Source organism: Protomyctophum bolini (assembly GCF_963924005.1).
Source record: "Protomyctophum bolini genome assembly, chromosome: 9".
Lineage (NCBI taxonomy): Eukaryota > Metazoa > Chordata > Actinopteri > Myctophiformes > Myctophidae > Protomyctophum > Protomyctophum bolini.
In genome coordinates this window covers 44,272,373-44,292,622 of record NC_137870.1, presented here as the reverse complement: position 1 = coordinate 44,292,622, position 20,250 = coordinate 44,272,373, and the positions used below count along the sequence as shown (strand labels likewise).

Sequence of the window (20,250 nt, the reverse complement as noted above, 5' to 3'; positions counted from 1 at the left end):
TTCCAACATACATATTATGTAGCTCTGAAATGTAAACATTATCCAGTAATCAGTGATTCCAGTAAATCTAATTATACCATACCATAAGAGTCAAGTCAATGACAATAACCAATTATTACTATAAAGTTTTATTATCTACTCAATTTAAAATACAAGACAAGGAATCACAAACAACATATATATATATATATAGTATAAATGTGCACAGTCAGTCAGCAGCAATGTTTAATCCCTCAGTATAGGTATTATACTGATACATGCATACAAAATAAAAATAAGTCCCTTTTTCCCCATTCTGTCGTTACAGGCGTTACAGGTATCTGGCATATCGAATGTTTGTGAGTTGGGTTTTCGGCTTATTGGGACGTGGAGTTCGAGTGCCTCTGCCTTCCTGTGCCGTCACCCGCATCCGAAATGAATACCCCGATGACCAGGGCGAGTATGTAGGGTTCAGAGCGCATGCCCTCGATTAAACCTCGACACATAGGCGTCGATGACCTCCTGCCTGTCTGGGTGGTCATATGCAGCATTCAGGTCTTCAGGTATGACAATTTCCCTCACTGCTTCCACATAAGGATTTGGCTCTGGCTGCAGAAGGACCGTGTCAAAGATGAGGTCCATCAAGCCTGTCACATAACCTGTATGGGGAGAAATAAATACAAGTTTGTAAGGCCATTCTTGTTCATATTTGTATGCCCTGCTGCTGAGTCAAAAGGAATTTGTTTATTACTTTGTTTTATTTTTGTTATTTGAGTTTCTTGACACTGTACAAGTTTGTAATGCCATTTTTCTTGTGTGCTAGTCGAAATAATTTTGTTTACATTTCATGGTGTTACTTTCATTCACTCAAGTTCGTAACAACTTGTAGTTGACCTTGCACGGCAAGTGCTGCTAGTGGAGTGCAGTGTAATAGTTTTATTTTTTCCTCTTATGACAGCACTGTAAATTTTATTTTTTTATATGTCATGCTGCTTGAGTCCAAAGGATTTTGTTTACATTTCTTCAAGTTTGTAACCACTTGTAGTTGACCTTGCACGGCAAGTGCTGCTAGTGTGTAGTTCAGTGTAATATATTTTTTTTTTTAAGCACTGTACTGTATGTTCGAGTTGCACTTTATTGTACTTTTTTATAAATAATTATATTTGGAATAAAAATTCGTACCAAATGTGGCATCAACCTTGATTGGCCTCGCTCTGCATTCTCCTTTCCTGGCCTTGGGGAAGGCCAGCTTCCATTGGGGCTTTCCATTTTGACCAATCTTCTGAGGCCGGCCAGAATTTTCATTATAATGAAGTCCAGCAAGGTAGAGTCTGTAAGCAGATTTGAGATTCAAAGTAAAACATAGGTCAGATAAAAAAAATAGGTTCCCTATTTTTATTTTTCCACATCAATTTACCTGCAAAGCATTCCGATGTATTTGAATGCGACGCTCTTGGGTGCAAATTTGATGACGACACTGTGGTAACTTTCCAGAGAAGAGGTCTGGTGGTGTGGGCTTAGTTTCTCCACGTCCTTCATCAGTCTCTTGCTGTACAACAGTTTGTCCAGTTTGTAGACAAGTGGACTCCCTAAAATTGATGAACATAACATAAGAAATTTCATTATTCCAATCAAACATTTTAAAATGACATAATAAGCTTGATTATGTTTAATTATCTGCAGAAGTTTTTATCCATAATATTATAAACACACCTGCTGTAAGCCATTTCTTCTTGTCCCTTGAAAGACGTGGGGGATGCTGGCACTTTGGGAAAAGTGGTTCATTCTTGTGTGTGTGTATGTTACAAGCATGATTCACCATGGCCCGCCATTTCGCTGCTCTAATTTCTGCCGTGTCCGATGTCTTTGCAGTCCAGTACATGTGTCTGCGTATGCTTTGGAGCCAGGGACGTAATTTTACAAACTCCTTTTTTTTGCACATCGGCTCCAGTTTCTTTGATAGACCTAAAATGTAGAATAGTCACATGAGCGTCACATATTATTACGTAGCTATTTAGATCTGTTATTTTACTGGTTTTAGTTTCAATCAGTAAAAGCAAATACTGGTGTGTATATATAAAGGTTTTAGTTCTTCATAAAATGATTGCACAATTATAAGAAGACATTTATACATCATAGGGAAATATACCTTTCTCCACATGCCACACATCATAGAATTGCGTGATTTCGGCTTCCTCCCTCAGGTACTTTTGGATCTGAGGGTGACGATCAGTAACAATGCAGTTCACTGTCATCCCACGATCGTCTAAGAATTGTAGACTTCTCTTCAGGCCTTCTAGCTCCATGTGATAGCTCCCCCCAACTTCATTGCTCTATATACAAATTAAGAGGTTGATTTCAATGAATGGTATAACATTTATGGAAGAGAAGTATAACATACCGGGAGGTCATTCTTTTACACTCACCTGAACTAGTTGGAGATCTATGATTTTGTCTTTATCCAAATCCATCATGGTGTAGCTGCCATATTTTGCACAATGGCCTATGAAAAAAGCAAATCATGTATGAATGCATTGTTAATGTAATAAAAAAACTATTAATTTTTAGTTTTTCAAATACAGTGCTATTTATAGCCACAGAAAAGACCACAAACATTGCAATGTCAAAAGGTTATGTTACCGGGACTGTCAGCCCTCATGTCTCCTCCTAGTATGACGCCACTTTCTGGCCTCTGTTCCTGGAGCAGGTCATTCTGGGAGTTTCTCCAGGTGTGTACAATGGCTGGCTCAATCATCCCTTTTGCATGGCGCCGAAAGGTCATGTATGTGTGAATCTGCAAATTCATTGCTTTACAGATCTGTAGGACACAAATTAATCAAAATGTAGTTCCGCAAATGTCAAAGCCAAATGATGTACTAACGTAGTTTAACACATTACAGGCACGGTACACAACCCCCCCCCCCCCCCCTCACCAACCTAAACAAACCTTCCTAGAGAAGGAAGGGAGGGGGCTGAACCAGGACCACTAAGTAATGTGAGTTTTATTGCCCATTGGAATGCAGGATGCTGATAAGTGATCGGCATGACACAAAGGGGAGACCCTCAATATCAGAGTTGGCCTCTCTGATACTATCCAATGGAAAGCGAACAATTTGAATAAAACTGCTCACGTATTATGTCTTTGAACCACGCATACCGGTATATATATTTGTAGACTATGTATTGGGGTTCAACCATATATATATATTGTGTTGAAATAATGTGATGTGTGTCTGTAAATAATTATATTATGACTTGCCTGACTTCTAATTGACATACAGCTGTACAGTTTGATATCTCCACATGTGTAAAATCCTGCTGATTCCAAATATTCAGTCAGATAGGAGTCATAGGAGTTCCCTAAGACTGTTTAATGCAGAAGTAGTACTTTGGGCTACTTTGGGGGGGGGGGGGGGGGGTTGTGTACCGTGCCTGTAATGTGTCCACAAAATACATCTGTGTGACAAAGTTTTGTTACCTTTTCCAGCTTCACATACGATGCTCCAGACAGGTACACTGCTGCAGACAGTTGGACATTTCCGGCTGGAGTTGATCCAATCATTGGCTGACTCTCCCATGAATTTTTTGAGTCACAGTAGCTGCACTCATAGGAAACTTTCAGTAGGGTCCCTTTGTTTCTCAAAGAAACCACCAATGCCCCCGGCACACAGAACAAGTCTGGAACAGCTCCATAAGTTTGGACTCAAAAATGATGTATTTCTTTTCCTTGTGAGCTGGAATGGGCTATACATCTCTGAAGAAAGAAAAGACAATAAACATGTTTATAGGCCATTAAATTACTGTTCACACTCAGTCATACCAGTAATGTCCCTATCAATTACACATTTGTCCACATCCAAACCTTAGAAATTACCTTTGATCATTGAATTAATTCAACTATTTTGTCAAGGTTAAAAAAATAAGCACATCTTCAAGCTCACAACAAGTTGCTTGACGCTTGATAGTTTTGAAATGGCTAGCCTTAGTCTTTTGTATTCATGGTTTGGTCATGGAATAAAAAAAATGCCTTCACCTACATTTCAATTTAGGCTCTTAATCCAGTGCGATTTACAGAAAGCCAGAACAAAAACATGGTAATACATCGAATACAGCTGCATACATAAGGTGTACCTTTTAGGTATAAATACTTGTTATTATTGTTTTGTTCAGTACACATGTTTCTCTCCTATTTAGATATGGCAGCTGCTGTTTAGAAACATTTGATGCCTATATGTTACTCACAACACATCTTGGCTATCTTGCAAGAACTGTAGGGACTCGTCAGGGTTGTATTCAGAACCAGACTCTTCAACCACCATACTAGCAGACTCAATTGTGTCCTCATCATCTTCTTCCACAGGATCTAATCTACGCCTCTTACATGGCGTTGACCGGAAATGTGGTGGTGAGATGCTGCCTGTCTGGTCTGTGTTCACACCACATTCCACTGTGTTGGGAGGAGGTGATGGAGACCAACCAGAATCTGTCTGTGTAGCTGAAAGACACAATCAAATAAATTTGTACTATCAAATATAGATCATAGCCCTAGGCTCAACGACCATACAAGAAAGATATACAACGACTAAAATGTAATGTAGACCACTGGTTCCCAAAAGGACCCCCAAATTGACACTAATTAGCTCACTGACCCCATTTGAAAAGATATGCCATGGACCCCCATAAGAGAAGATTTGTATGGCTCTAGCAGTTATTCTCAACCCGTTTAATTTCAAGGACCCCCAGTTTGACATGCATTAGTCTACGGACCCCAGAGATAGCATTTCTATCTAATTTATATAGTAAAAGCAATGCTAATTTAACTCTGACCCATTATGGGGTCTGTAACTCAGTGTGCACAAATGGAACCAAATGCACCCTAACGGGTCCATTACCCCTGGGGGTCCCCGGACCCCACTTTGGGAACCACTGATGTAGACAACATGTTATGTACCTGCCATCCTATAGTAGGTAGTTCCCATCTTATTTATATGCATTTGATGCATTACCTAGTGTTGTCCTTACTGTAAAACAACCTGAATTGCGTCTGTGTATTGCCTACATTGAATTGCAGATGATATAATGGTAACCTACCAATGCTGCGAAAATTTGGTTTCCTCAATGACAGCTGTGTGCCATATGTCCGTGTGTCAGGCTTAGTCTGTGAACTAAAGTTTTCCATTCTTCTCAGCAATGCACCTGATGTGGGTGGCTGAGACTCCTGTGATATTGTTGCCACCTGTAGTATAAAAATACACAACAGCCAATAATGTATGTGTATTTATGGGAATAAAAAAACGAATATATACGGAGTAACTAAAATATATTAGACGTATGTGGGACAATTGCTAAAATAGTTTCTATGTAAAAAAAAGAATGCAGATTAGGGTGCACAGGGTGCCACACTAGCACTTTGAGGAGAGATTAAAGACAATAGCAAGGAATGCACATGGGGTGATCAGGCTTTACCGTCATGCTTTGAAGCAATGACTTCGTGTGTTTACACTTTACATTTCCAAAGAAGAAAGAAATGAATAATCACGGTGACAGTGCTATATACTATCCTGTAGTCGGTCTGAAAGACAGACCAGACCCAGGACAGGAGACCATAGAGCCAAAGACGGACAGTAGGGCTAGCCCTGGTCCAGTGCTTGCTACAGTAGGGCTAGCAGCGAATAAGCGATCTGAAAATGCGAAATATTGCATGTTGCAGTTCGCCTGCTAATCTCTGCAAAATACGACACCAGTCAGCGAACAAATAAAGAGCGAAAACGGTCGCATTTTCGCACATTCGCCACTGATGTGGAAGCTTGCACGGACTTCAATTGTTTTTTTTTTAAATGCGAATTATTCGCACGAATATATCACGTCGCCAATTCGCCAGTGCGTAATGACCAGCTCAATCTCAATGTAAGTTTAAGAGAGTGATGCGACGTTTATGCCATCTCCAACACAGACGGACATAGCCCTGGTACAGTCCCAGTCTCTCTGTAAGCACTGGACCAGGGCTAAGACGGACACAAAACAGTGTCGAATTTTCACTACAAAACATCACACAAAGTTAACATAGGAAATATTATAAAGTACTTACATTTAAATGGCGGATTGTTGGTATTGATCCCCGCTTCAAACGCCTGGTTGCTGCGAAACCAGCCGCATGCATCCCCAAATTTTCATAAGAATCCACCGTAAAGTGATTTTGACACACAAAAAGATTGGGCTTGATGTCGGAAGGAACGCTTCCATTAAAAATAAAATTAAGCCATACCGCTTTTGTGTCTTCTTGGGAAGGAATTGTATGCGTGTTAATGCTTGGGTTGATACAGTCTATAACTGCACATTTATGAATCCTTACAGATGATTTACTCTTAGGTTTAGACATGTTTTAGTCGCGTACATCCAGGCACAGGCAGTAATGGCGCAGTTCAACAACAAAACTTTTTCTCAGGCACAGAGCTGAGGGGCGGGGGAGTTCTGAAGAGGGGCGGGGATTATGCAAAACAAGGCTGCATTCGTGACGTAAATATGAGGGCCGAAACAGACGAGCCGTCTATACATGCAATTTACATAAAATCCCATGTAGGTTGAGAATGACTAATTGTTCAAAAATTAGTCTTTGTGGAGATAGAAAATACATAGGGGAGCCAAAAAAACACTAAAAATTTTAAAAAAGTTGAATTTTATGTTATAGCTCCTTTAACCCATTTAGACCGGAGTTAAAAACATTCACTTTGAAAGAATATATATTCAAAGATTTGCGTAACATTTTTTACGATTTTTCAAAAAATAGCAGACCTACAAGCTCGTAGCGCGCCACTCGGTGGCGCGCTATGAGCTTGTAGATCTGCTATTTTTCAATAGCTAAATGATGACAATGTTTAAAACACCAAAAAGGGTTCCTGCCCACTGATGAAGGCTGGATAGCATGAACGTCTGTCATTCAAACGCAGTCTTGGTGTCTGCGACCCATTACCCTTTATTATTAGGCCTACCCGTTTTGGGGCTAAATCTTTGATACTGTAAATTAATGATGGGGTAAATAAATACACCTTTTAAATGATACAAGACACACAAAAGGAACCGTAGTGGTGAAACCTTTATTAAATGAAGAATGACACCCGTGTGAAGTGAGGGGCACTCTTATCATTTTACGTCATTCAATAAGAAGAAATTAAATTAAATCATGATACAATGTTTAAAAATATTCAATGTATTTAATGTTAATATAAAATAAAATCTTTAAAAAAAAATATATATATGTGTAAACACAACACAAAAACAGTTTCACTGTGTATTAAAAAAAGCCGACTTGTGACTTTCAATGGCATTTAGTGTTTGTGTTGACACAATAAGCTGATTTGTTCAGTCACATGACGTAAATTCTCCTTTCATTGTCAATGGCAAATGTGTACATAAGAGGGGCTAGCTCCCCTCAAAAAAGAGGATTATACCAGAAGATGTTTCTGCCTTTACAAAACAAAACAATTAAAACAAATATTAGATGTAGAATACATAAACTCCAAAGTAATTTACTGCCAACTCTTTTCAGAGGCAGCTTTTATTTTGAAGACCAAAAAACTCATTGGCCTAGAACCGGTAAAGTAAAAAATCGGCTAGGCTATTTTAGCCGCAATCTTTTTTTATAATTCACCCCGAAACATACTTTTTGTAAACGCGACCAGCAACGCTTTAGTTATGAGCCGTGAACACCGCTATTTAACCCATTGTGCGGGAACCCGTTATTCTTTAGCTATTGAAAAATAGCAGATCTACAAGCTCATAGGGCGCCACCGAGTGGCGCGCTACGAGCTTGCAGGTCTGCTATTTTTGAAAAATCGACTGACGACTGACATAGAAACATAGCTTTTTCAGAAGACTGTCAGGATGTAGAAGACATTTTTAGAATCTGATCTCAGGTCAGAATGGGCCTCGAACACCGCCATTTGTCAAAAAACTCAATCTGGGAAAATAATCAGAGATAAAGGGATCTACATTTTCAGTTACCATTGAGGGGAACTTTTTCACCGACAGACCCATTTCCTGTTTAGCGATCGCCTAGCGACGGAGACACTGCTAGACGACGGTGGTCTGGACAGTGATTTCACTGAATCAATTAAAAACTCAATAAAGCTGTTAGTCATATTTGGCAGTAAATGAGTTTGAGTATAATAATGAATCACTTGGTGAACACATTTATTATTACCTATGAGATGCAGGCAATAAAACCACTAGCTTTTGATATTTAATCATGGTGAATGTACAGTATGCGCTCAAATATCTTTCTTTCTATTCACCTTTTTCTTACAGCCCATAGTGCATTGCGTTTGCATAAGTTCCTCTTTCTCTTGCTGTGTTGCCAGTTTTGCAAGAGAAACAAATGGCCAGGTCTATGAAAACAAGCGCAAATGAAAATAGCTGATCTACAAGCTCACAGCGACACATTGTGAGGTTGTACATTATTTAAAGGGATTGTGACATTAAGAAAAAGGTTTTGGAATTGTTCTTATTTTTTTTAGGTTTTCTAATCTCAATTGCACCCAAAAAACATGAACTTTTAACATTCAGTAGATTTTCTGTGATCTGGGGTTTTCTGGCTCAAACAGGTGCTCTGATTTGCCGGCAGTTTGTGATGTAAGAGCCTGCAAATCCCATGTATGTCAATGGGACTTGCCAGCAGATGTCACTGTTTTCACTGTAGCTCAAAAGGCTTCCAAACCCCAAAGAAAACTTCAGACCACAGAAAATCCACTGAATGTTCAAAGTTCAGGTTCTTTGGGTGTAATTGAGGTCATAAAACCTAAAAGAAAAAGAAAAATAAATGAAAATGAATGTCATAAAACCTTTAAAAACACATTGAGAATAAATCGAAATACTTTGAATAAAATGGCACAAAATATGTTCGTCTGTGGACAATTACATAGCCTATTAATCTTGGGAAGCCCAAATAAGCAACTACTATACACTTTAGAATATACAAACACACACAAGGAGCCCCTTGGCGGGGAAAAACGTGGATAACAGATTTCCCACATACTCCACTAGTGTTTTCAAATGACTAATGCGGTTGCAGCATTTGCCACAAACTGTACAAGTAAAGGGGTTTTCATGTGTGATTCTAGATGAACCTTTTGACTGTAGGCTTTGCCACACATTGCAAGTAAGGGCTTTTCCCTCTGTATGAGTCCTCATGTGTTTTCAGTTCACCCTTTAGACGACAACCTTTGTCACAAACTGTAGCACATATATATATATATATAATAGGGATTTTCACCTGTGCGTCCTCATGTGTGATTCTAGAGTTGCCTTTTTACTACAACCTTTGCCACAAACTGTACACGTAAAGGGCTTTTCACCGGTGTGAGTCCTCACGTGTGATTGTAGATTAACATTTTGACTGTAGGCTTTGCCACAAACTGTACAAGCAAAGGGCTTTTCACCTGTATGAGTCCTCATATGTGTTTTCAGTTCACCTGTTTGACTACAACCTTTGCCACAAACTGTACACGTGAAGGGCTTTTCGCCTGTATGAACCCTCATGTGTGACTTTAGTTCATCCCTTTGACTGCAGCCCTTGCCACAGACTGTACATGTAAAGGGCTTTTCGCCTGTATGAGTCCTCATGTGTGTTTGAAGATGTGCCTTTTTACTACAGGCTTTGCCACAAACTGTACACGTAAAAGGCTTTTCGCCGGTGTGAATTCTCATGTGCGTTTTTAGTTCGTCCTTCTCGCTGCAGCCTTTTCCACAAACCACACACGTAAAAGGCTTTTCACCGGTATGGGTCTTCATGTGTCTTTTTAAATGACTTGTGTGACTATAGCTTTTACCACAGAACGTACACGAAAAGGGCTTTTCCCCTGTATGAGTCCTCATGTGTATTTTAAGATTACTTGTTGTAATACACCCTTTGCCACAAACTGTACAAGTAAAGGGTTTTTCACCTGTATGAGTCCTCATGTGAACTTTTAGTACTCCCTTGTGACTACACACTTTGCCACAAACTGTACAAGTGAAGGGCTTTTCACCTGTGTGAGTCCTCATGTGTGTTTCTAGATGTGCCTTCTTACTACAGGCTTTGCCACAAACCTCACAAGTAAAGGTCTTTTTGACTGCGTGAGTCCTCATGTGTTTCTTTAAATTTCGATTTAGACTGCAGTCTTTGCCACAAATTGTACAAGTAAAAGGTTTTTCACCTGCAGTGCTTGTCTGATGTTGGTGTTCCCTGGTCTCCCAGTCATCACTGTTGTCAGTGTCAGAACAGTGTGAAGAGTCCTCGCTAGTTTGTGATGGTATCCAGTACTCTGTATAAGCTTGTGTTTTCATGTGTTCAGTAGATGTGCCGGCTATAAGTTCTGCTTCTCCATTTTCATCATCATCATCATCTTCACTTTTCACTGTTAGTGATGTTATCATATCAGCCTCCTCTGGTCTTTGGAGTAGCTCCTCCTGTTCATATTTAATCTGTGAAGGCTCTGCTTCCACCTGGACCAGACTGGGGCTCCTCTCATGCTGTTCAGGGGCAACCTCTTTACACACGGGGAGGTGCCGGGAGTCTAGACAAAAAGATAACATTCGATAAAATAATTGAATTTCTATGACTTTGTGTTTCTACTAGGCATGTAACGATACACTCAACACACCATACGTAGCACCATATGAGATTCACGATATGATTTTTCACGATATTGAAAAAATATATATTTTAAAGGTTTTATTTTATTTTATATAATTTATCTTCCCCGCTGAGATTTTCTATTTAACTACATTGCAAAAGAAGTAGCATTACTTTTGACAGTGCAGAGACATAATTGCCTTCCTTGATGAGCATCAACGACCATCATCACCTGGGCACAGTCACAGACACAATCGATTCATATCGTCGGGATATTATATCACGATATATGATATATCGTTACATGCCTAGTTTCTACAATTTTATAGCTGTGGTAGTTGGAAGAACATCCAGTGGAAAACACTACATTTGCTATTAGCTCCAACCATTCTAATTTACCAAATCAATACACGGTTGTGGAACTTTTGTCCTGTAATATTTTAAACTTGGCTGTCTATTCATAATACATGACCACCACTTTATTTACCAACGCTTCCCTAAACAGTGCCGGAGTCAATGGTGGCGGCCAATGAGTCATTCCACTGCTGAACAATATACAGGAGAGCTACATCATTTCACGGGAATCATTGACCAACAATTGTTCCCGCTGGGGAAATTCAGGCGTCAAAGACAGTACAGCAGAACTCGTTGACCGCCACAGATTTGTTTTATTGAACTCCCAGGGCGGCAAGAACGTCTTTAACGTGTTTTGGGGCTTTTTTATTAATATTTACCGTAAAGCAGAACGGTAAAGCTTGCCGTGTTTTGCCTGTAGCAAGATGGCCGCCCACACAATGCTATGGGAGCGCCGGTCTTTAGAGGAGTTTTTCTCTGAATTGAGGTTCAGAGTGAGGTGGATTGAACAAAGTGACGATGTTAGGAGCTCAAAGCTAAATTGTCGCTGCCTCGCAGTTAGATTATTAATGCAGGCTATATATCGTCGCTGTTGGGTGGAAACCTCGTATGTCCAAAACTGTATGTTTTTATTATTTAAAAATATTTATAAACCATTTAAGAGTGAAAATAGCCAAGATACAAGCTCACAACGTGAACTTTTCACTATTATAGTGTGATACTTTTGTATGAAGTGCATTCATTTATGAAAAGAAAACAAGTTGAAATATGGAGAGGTTTCTGCCAGCGATAATGTGATTTATTTTTTTCTTTCGCATTTATACATCAATCATCATTATTTACGTGCAATATTACACAAGAGGGTGTTCTTTATCGTCATTAATGCACACCTGCTGTGCCGCAGGAAATATATATATATATATATATATATATATATTTCTTTATAATTTTTAACCCACAATTTTGTAACCCATTTTTTCACCCAGTGTCAATTATCTAAATAAAAATAAATGTTTAATGACAGATGTAGCTACTACGACCACAAATGTCCCGAGAAACAAGCTAGCCTAGCCACCGAGTCTGCTGCGCTCTGAAAGAAAAGCACGGCCCCAATACCTTGTTTTGATTAGCCTTTTCTTATATCACGGTTTAAGCACGGCTAGAAATCTGTTTCAACCAATCAGATTGCTTCTTCGAAATGACCCGTTGCATAATTGTATTTATTCTCTTGCATTGTATTTTTAAAGTTGATTTGAAAAGGTTCTGTCAATATATCGGTCAAAACAGTAGGAATCGCATTGGACTCAAGAATCTGTTATCGGTCGGTCCAACAGTAAACAATGTTAGAGTAGGGATGTCCTATATTGGCATTTTTGACGAAATCCAATCTTTCGATATTGTCCCAACACAAAAATGTCCGATATTAACCGATACCGATTTATGCAGGCTTTTGTCACCAAAACTAACATCAGGTAACATCATCACATTATATCCTGTCGTGGAATTTAACACATTATACCTAATGGTACATTGTTTGATGCCCGACTGGATGCATTCAAATATGCAACAAGGTTTTCCAAAGCAATGTCTGTTTAATGACAAAACTCTGCACAAAAACAAAAAAATCAGAAACTTCACTTATTTCTCCACTTTAAACTCTTTCAGCGCCACCTGGTGGTCACCAGTTTAGGCTCTGAGTGCCAATTCTCCCATTATAAAGAAAGAAAGAATTTGTAATTCTATTATGCATGTAATGTGCATGTCATCACCTGTACACCAGATTAGAGGAATTTTCAAAGTATGGATGAAAATAAAACAAATAGACGTCTTGACGCCCGTGGCATCCATTACTTAGTAGGCAATTAGACGTCTTGACGTTTTTGGCTACTAAACAGTTTTAATAATACCTATTGGTATTGTTTTAATAGTTGATTAGTCACCTTTACAACGAGGTATAGCTTGTAAAGATTGGGTGTTCGTGGAATGAGCAACACAGCTAAAGGTATGGGTAGTGCCTCCAAAAACTAGTCGTGGATTGGATCACACAGTAATAATGAAAACACATAGGGATTTTGTGCTGAGTTAGATATATTTGTGAAAGGTTGTACAGTAGGTACAACAGAACAGAACTAGAAAAAGCACAGGTCTCCACCAGACCAGGTTGTGGCCTCCTGGTGGCGCTATAATAGGCCAATGTGAAAAGGGTGCCCTTTGTTCTTGTGCCTTCGATTTGGTAATATAAAAGTAATATAAAACAAGGTATTTTACCAAAGTCCATGGTGGAGCTATAAAAGGTCAAAGGTTATTCATTGGCCTCTAGGGAGTGTTCCCATGCAACGTCTGACGCAGATCGGTGCAGTTATAGGTAAAAAATGTCGAAAAGCTGCCTCATGGTGGCACTATAACAGGCCATCCTGGAATATTTGGGGCAGAGGTTCATCGTTGGCATCCAGGGAGTGTGTGTGTGCAAAGTTTGGCATCGACCGGGTTAAGGGTGCCAGAGTTTAGCTGGTAACAGACAGACAGACGGACACACACACACACACACACACACACACACAAACGGACGGAGTGCAAAACATACTCTCCCCCCTGCCTTCGGCCTGGTGGAGACAATAAAATAATAAAGAGCATGGAACTCACTGTGGTCTTCAGGTTCCAGTTGAACAGAAACCGTGCTGGTGTCCAGGTGGTCTTCCGGTTCCAGTTGAACATAAACCGTGCTGGTGTCCAGGTGGTCTTCTGGTTCCCGTTTAATAGAAACAGTGCTGTATGGTTCTGGAGAACTCATCTTCATCTGCAGAGTGCAGGACGCCACACACGGGTCTGGAATGAAGGGACAGAGTGAGGACTTTGATGTGACACGAGTCGTAATTTCAGTAATTATTATTTAGCTGGATATTAACCCATTCTGAACGGGAATCCTTTTGGTGTTTTTTTGTCAATGGTGTTTTTGTTTTTTTTAATATATGTTTATTGGTAATAGGTTTCAACAGTTTAGTACAGTTTGAAAATACTTTTTTTCTTTTTCATTTTCTCCCTCACCCCATCCCTCCCCCCACAGTTATCGTCATCATTAAAACAATAATATAAAATAACATTAATAATTGACTACAGACATACAAAAACAACCATGCATATTTGACATATGATATAAACAGTAGGATAGAAAAAATAATAATTTAAGCACAGATAACAAAAACAATATAAATAACAAAAAATAAAATAAAATAAAACAAAATAAATACAATTATGAGTTGGGTTACCATTTTGGTGTTTTTAAGCATTATGTTATAGGCTACTTTAGCTATTGAAAAATAGCAGATCTACAAGCTCATAGGGCGGAGGTCCTTGACATGAAACATTGAGAATCACTCATAAATAAACATTCAGAAAACTGTCAGGATTTAGAAGACTTTTTTTTTATTTCGACGTCAGGCCTAAATGGGTTAAGGTCATAACAAGATTAAGCCCACGCGTACATATTAACTAGACGCAATATCTACCGTGTGTATTGCGTTACAAATGGGGTAACTGAAATCTGACAAATTGACAAAGAAAAAAAAAGAAAAAACGCTGATGGAATGTCGACGACCAAAATCACTTTTTTTTATAATGTATGAGTTGCAGGTTAAAAAGTCTTTGCCCGACATTTGGAGAAGAATGTATTCCTGGTTCCGTTATCTTCTTCCCAACACTAGCAGCATCCCCTCCCAGTGTCAGACCATGCACATTTCCGTAATATTGTTTACCTTCTGTTGACATAGCAGGCAGCACTGGCATCATGTTTGGACTTTGAAGTGAGACGATGATCGGGAGCCTGCCAGACAAAATAGCAAAACGTCATGGTCATTCTTCAGTATATCAACCTTTCAGTCAGTCAGTGACACACACACACACACACACACACACACACACACACACACACACACACACACACACACACACACACACGAGACTGATGGTAGTGTACTGTAATATTCTAAATCAGTGCTTTCCAACTTTTTTCAGGTTAATGCCCATTTAGGCCTGACGTCGAAATAAAAAACAAGTCTTCTGAAAGAATATATATATTCAAAGATGTGCCGCATTTTCACAATTTTTCAAAAATAGCAGACCTACCAGCTCGTAGCGCTACGAGCTTGTAGATCTGCTATTTTTCAATAGCTAAAGTATAACATAATGATTAGTTAAACCACCAAAAGGGGTTCCCGCCCAGAATGGGTTAATGCCCATTATTTATTCAGCGTTTGAGCCAATTAAATTAAATAATATTTTGTTTATTGTTGGATTTCCACAATTCCATGCTGTATTGATCTGGCCATCTGACCATTCTTTTCTACATGCTAATTGTGTAGACATATTGAAAATAAGTAATGCAGATGTTTAACAATAATGCAATGCTTGAGAGCTTAGGCCTACAATGAAAACAAAGTAAGGGTCCATTTGGTTTTATTTTACACTCTCAAGAGTTAAAGATCTTTAAGGGTCCATTTGGTTACCAACTCTCCATCATTTAGCTGGGGTCTGGGGACCACCTGGAAGTCCCTCAACCACTGGTTGAAAAACACTGTTCTAAATCCTTGGTTCCCAAAGTGGGGTCTGGGGACCCCCTGGAACTCCCTCAAGGACCCCTAGGGGTACCCGGACCCCACTGTGGGAACCAATTATTTAGAACCGGACAGTTTGGAACCAAAATGGACCCTTATGGGTCTGTAACTCTGAGAGTGTGAACTATGGAACCAAATGGACCCGGGAGTTACCATTTGTACACTCTCTCAGAGTTAAATTAACATTGCTTTTACAATATAAATTGGGGTTCCAGTTGTTCGCAATTAAAATGCCATTAAATATAGGGGTCCGTACTCCGTAGCCTAATTAATGCACGTCCCTTAGCCCCATATGTGCCCTCTCCCTACGCTCAGTCTGTAGCTCAGAATGAGCGTAGGGAGAGGGCAGTATATGGGGCTAGTCCGACTGGGGGTGCTTGAAATTATAAACGGGTTGAGAATCACTGCTAGAGCTTCTCTCATGGGGGTCCCTGACTCCCTGGCATATCTTTTCAAATGGGGGTCCGCGGGCTAATGCATGTCGATATAGGGGTCCTCCTTGAGGGGTCCTCCTAAAAGTTTGGGAACCACGTACTGTTCTAAACGCATTCCACCAACAACAACAACAACAACAACACAACACACACGCTGTTATTGCTAGGACTAGCATTAGCAGCTGTGCTAGCACACAGTGAGAAAGTGAAGCTCCGTGCTACCAGTCAAATACTAACAGAGTGTTTTACCGTCAAGCCACGGATGTTGGCCGTCGAAGCGGGCCGTTTGTGTTGAGAATGTTCCCCGTTGTTGATCAATGAAGAGCCGTTTGTCTGACTGTCACTGGATCGATACAGCTCTATGGTCTGGGTGCGTTGCGAGAGTTTGTATGTGTGTGAGTGAGAGCTGTTGGACCACTAGATGTCGCTGTTGTAGCCTCTCAGACCAGAGCAGACTTTCATTCCAACACAGCGGAGTTTAATAGCGTAATTAAGAACCCGAAGCCGAAGATAAAACCATGCAAGCCACACGCACACGCACACGCACACGCACACACACACACACACACACACACACACACACACACACACACACACACACACACACACACACACACACACACACGCAGTGTCTGTGTGCCTTCTTCCATTTATAGGTGAAAGAGACATTGTGTGTGTCATTGTTTTAATGAATTGAACAAGGGTAATGCTTTGGGTGACGGGTCGTCCACTCACAGTTAACAGTCTTTTTATTGAGTTGTGCTTGAAATGTACTGTAATTCTGAAAACTGTTATTTCAATCGTGTGTGTGTGTGTGTGTGTGTGTGTGTGTGTGTGTGTGTGTGTGTGTGTGTGTGTGCTTCGCTGTAGGCAATTAAACTAGGCGGCCCTAAGACTAAAGACACTAAAGACTAAACATTAAACAATCATGGTGCCTTCCCCCCCCCTAAAAATAATGAATATTTAGCTTTCCAATCCCTTCTGGCCCCTATACAATGTAGGGGGCATTGGCTTTAGACAGTCAGGGGACTGAAGAGTGAAGTACAGTTAGACAGGTACATGCATAATGAGGTGTAGTGTCGACCAGGCCCATTGGAAGATCTTCTACCTTGAGCCATCCTACCCTAATGGCATGAGCAGCAGGGGTTTTGTGCCCGGGTGCCCCTAAAAATATCCAACATGGGGCCTCATTGAGTCTAATTAATTAATTAATAATTAATTAATTGTTCAATAAAAAGCAAAATGTTCTGTTTTCAACTATGCGCCGGTTTAGGGTGCATTATTTTTTCCGATCGTTCCTACTCTCACCTATGGTCCTGAAGTGTGGGTCATGACCGAAAGAAAAGCTCACGAATTACAAGCAGGCGGAATGAGTTTTCTCCGACAGGTGGCTGGCATCTCCCTTAGCGATAGGGTGAGAAGTTCAGTCACACGAGAGAGACTCGGAGTAGAGCCGCTGCTGGAAAGGAGCCAGCTTAGGTGGTTCGGGCACCTGGTTAGGATGCCTCTCAAATCTTGCTGCTGTGTTTGCACATTGTTGTACTTCGCCCAGCAGATATGGGAGTTTTTTGTCATTGGTCATGTTTTCAAAATCTCCGTGTGTGGTTGTAATCTGTGGGAAGTATGTGTCTCTGATGTCTTGGTACAATGGACAGATGGTTAGGAAGTGTAGCTCGGTTTCCACTTCGTTTAGTGTGCAGTGGGTGCATAGTCTGTCTTCTCTCGGGATACAGGTCTGCCTATGACGGCCTTTCTCGATCGCGAGACTGTGCTCACTGAGTCTGTACCTAGTTAAGATTTTTCTTTGTTTTGGGTCGGTCACGGTGCTCAGGTATTCTGCCACTGTGTATTCTCTGTTTAGGGCCAGATAGCATTCTAGTTTACTCTGCTTTTGTGTTCTTTCCAATGTGTCAGACTCACTGTCCTTGGAACAGGATCCCCCCCAGGAGGAAGTCACTAATGTTGCTCTGGAGAGGGAAGTCTGGAGCTGTTGCCCCGCGACCCGACTACGGATAAGCAGTTGAAAATGGATGGATGGATGAAAACATGTGAAATGGGACATAAAATAAGCACTTTAGCTTTAGGTACTAATACAGATTAGTGATCTAGTAGTTATTAAATGAGTTAGTTAAAAAAGAAAAGAAAATACACACATACACACACACACGTTTTCTTGATTTTATTGATGATTTTGTCATAAACTATCACTTCAGTAGTGCAACATCTCACGATACAAAGAAGGGTAAAGCCAAACTGAATTTTATTTGTTTTCGTTCATGTTCCAATGCTCGATGCTAAAGGAAGGCGTTAATCGTTAACTTAACCCATTTTGGGCGGGAACCCCTTTTTGTGTTTTAAACATTGTTATAATTTAGCTTTTGAAAAATAGCAGATCTAAAAGCTCATAGCACGCCACTCGGTGGTGCGCTACGAGCTTGTAGGTCTGCTATTCTTTTTTAAATCTTGACATTTTATAAATTGAGGTCAGGCCAAAATGGGTTAAATGTCTCTCTCTCTCTCTCTCTCTCTCTGACTTACAGTGTAAAATATAGTGAGATTAAAAAACAAAAACAGCCTTCACCTGGAGGAGTGGAACATTAAATACATAAAAAGAGACAGTAACTAGGTAGACATTTACATGAATGCCCTTATTCATCAACGTCTTTGACCGAAAACTGGTAACACAATATAAATCACCTACATTTGGTCGGAGTGTTTTGGGTTCTCAACACGCGGGGCTTTGTGTGACACTAAATTATCCAGGGTGTGCAAAATGGAACCGCGATTTAAATGTAAAAAGAAAAAACGTACAGATTATCTCTCGTATGGCGGGAATTGAACGGTCAAAATGTTTTAAGATTTAACAGCGAACTGAATGATGACATTGCGGTTCACTAGCTCCCACGCCTCGGTATAAGTCATTTTACACTTGGTTGTATGCTGAAAATAGCAGATCTACAAGCTCACAACGTGTTGTGACGCGTTGTGAGCTTGTATATCGGTTATTTATTTAAGTGTAAAAATCAGTCATTACGACGGCATCAAAACACATTTTTAAAGTTTTTAAAAAGTTTACATAAATGTAACTGTGAAACGGCTGGGTGGACAAAATTAAAACAATCAAAAAGTATAAAACAATGCTTAAGTGATTAAAACAATTATGCCGTTTACACTTATCACAGCATTACGATACCTGGCCTCATATCAAGCTATCAATATAATATCAATGTGTTTATTTGTTCATTTATGATCAGCTACAAATCTAGTGTGCTTAACCCCTTCAACCTTTTATTGCATAAATCAGTGGTATTGAACACGTATATTGTGTGTTGGTTAAAACAATATCGAACCAATGAACAGTAGTAAAAAGCACTTCGGACAAAACCTCTCAACTCCATTGGACCCTCAGTTTGCCTGCTAAAGCAGCCAACTCCACCACCTCTCCCTCTATCATGGAAGTAATTGACAATATAAAAAGTCACAACACCAACTTTGATGAGGCAGTGTTGCATCGTTTTAAAATAAGGTTTTCTTCATTTCCTTAAAAAAAAATAAGAAAAAAAAAATTGCTGTCAAAATCAACAGATGCATGTCTCTTACAGGTAAAAGTAGTCTTTACAAAACAAAGAGTTTAGAGGACTCAACAGTTGAGTTATGGTCCAGGAACATACAGTATTTCAAATGAAGGAGTGACCACACTCTGCTTAAATCGTAGCCAACATTCTAAATCACCCAATCCTCCCTAAAAGTTAATTCACAACACGTCCGGGCAGATCACACAAATCACACCCTCGTGGCCTCGCGTAAAAGAAAAGAAAATAGCCCATCTCCGCACTCACGGAGATTTGGCACAACGCGGGCGTCGTTTTTCGTGCGGTTACTTCGTGCCCAAAAATACCTAATTGTTTTGTGTGTGTGTGTGTGTGTGTGTGTGTGTGGGAGTTACGAGTACACCCACATAAGAACAGTGACATTAAAACACGCCGCAAATAAAAACCTCAGAATCTGCGATGGGAACGTGTGAAATATTCATGCCTCTAGACTAGTGTGGAAAAAAAAAAAAAAATGAACCCATTTAGACCCGAAGTCGCCATAGCATTTAACCACTTTAACAAATTATTCTAAAAAAACTTTAGCTGTTGAAAAATAGCAGATCTACAAGCCCATAGTGCTTGGTGCAGCTTGTAGATCTGCTATTTTTGAGAGAAAAGAAAACGGCCAAATACAGATAATGACATTTTGTAGAATCCGGGCTCAGGTCTAA

At 39.9% G+C, this 20,250-nt stretch overlaps 1 protein-coding gene across 1 annotated transcript; it reads right to left on the bottom strand.

Moving 5' to 3' along the window:
- Positions 1–450: 450 nt before the first annotated feature.
- On the bottom strand, positions 451–16,326 carry LOC308321899 (uncharacterized protein; the record flags this gene model as incomplete). The annotated part of the gene is made up of 7 exons (XM_080772994.1): positions 16,236–16,326; positions 14,695–14,762; positions 13,586–13,768; positions 10,170–10,529; positions 1,397–1,568; positions 1,162–1,310; positions 451–638 (listed from the first exon to the last, which is right to left on the bottom strand). Exons 2-7 carry the CDS (start codon positions 14,726–14,728, stop codon positions 451–453), a joined length of 1,086 nt encoding a protein of 361 aa, XP_080629120.1. The 5' UTR covers positions 14,729–14,762; positions 16,236–16,326.
- Positions 16,327–20,250: the final 3,924 nt, after the last annotated feature.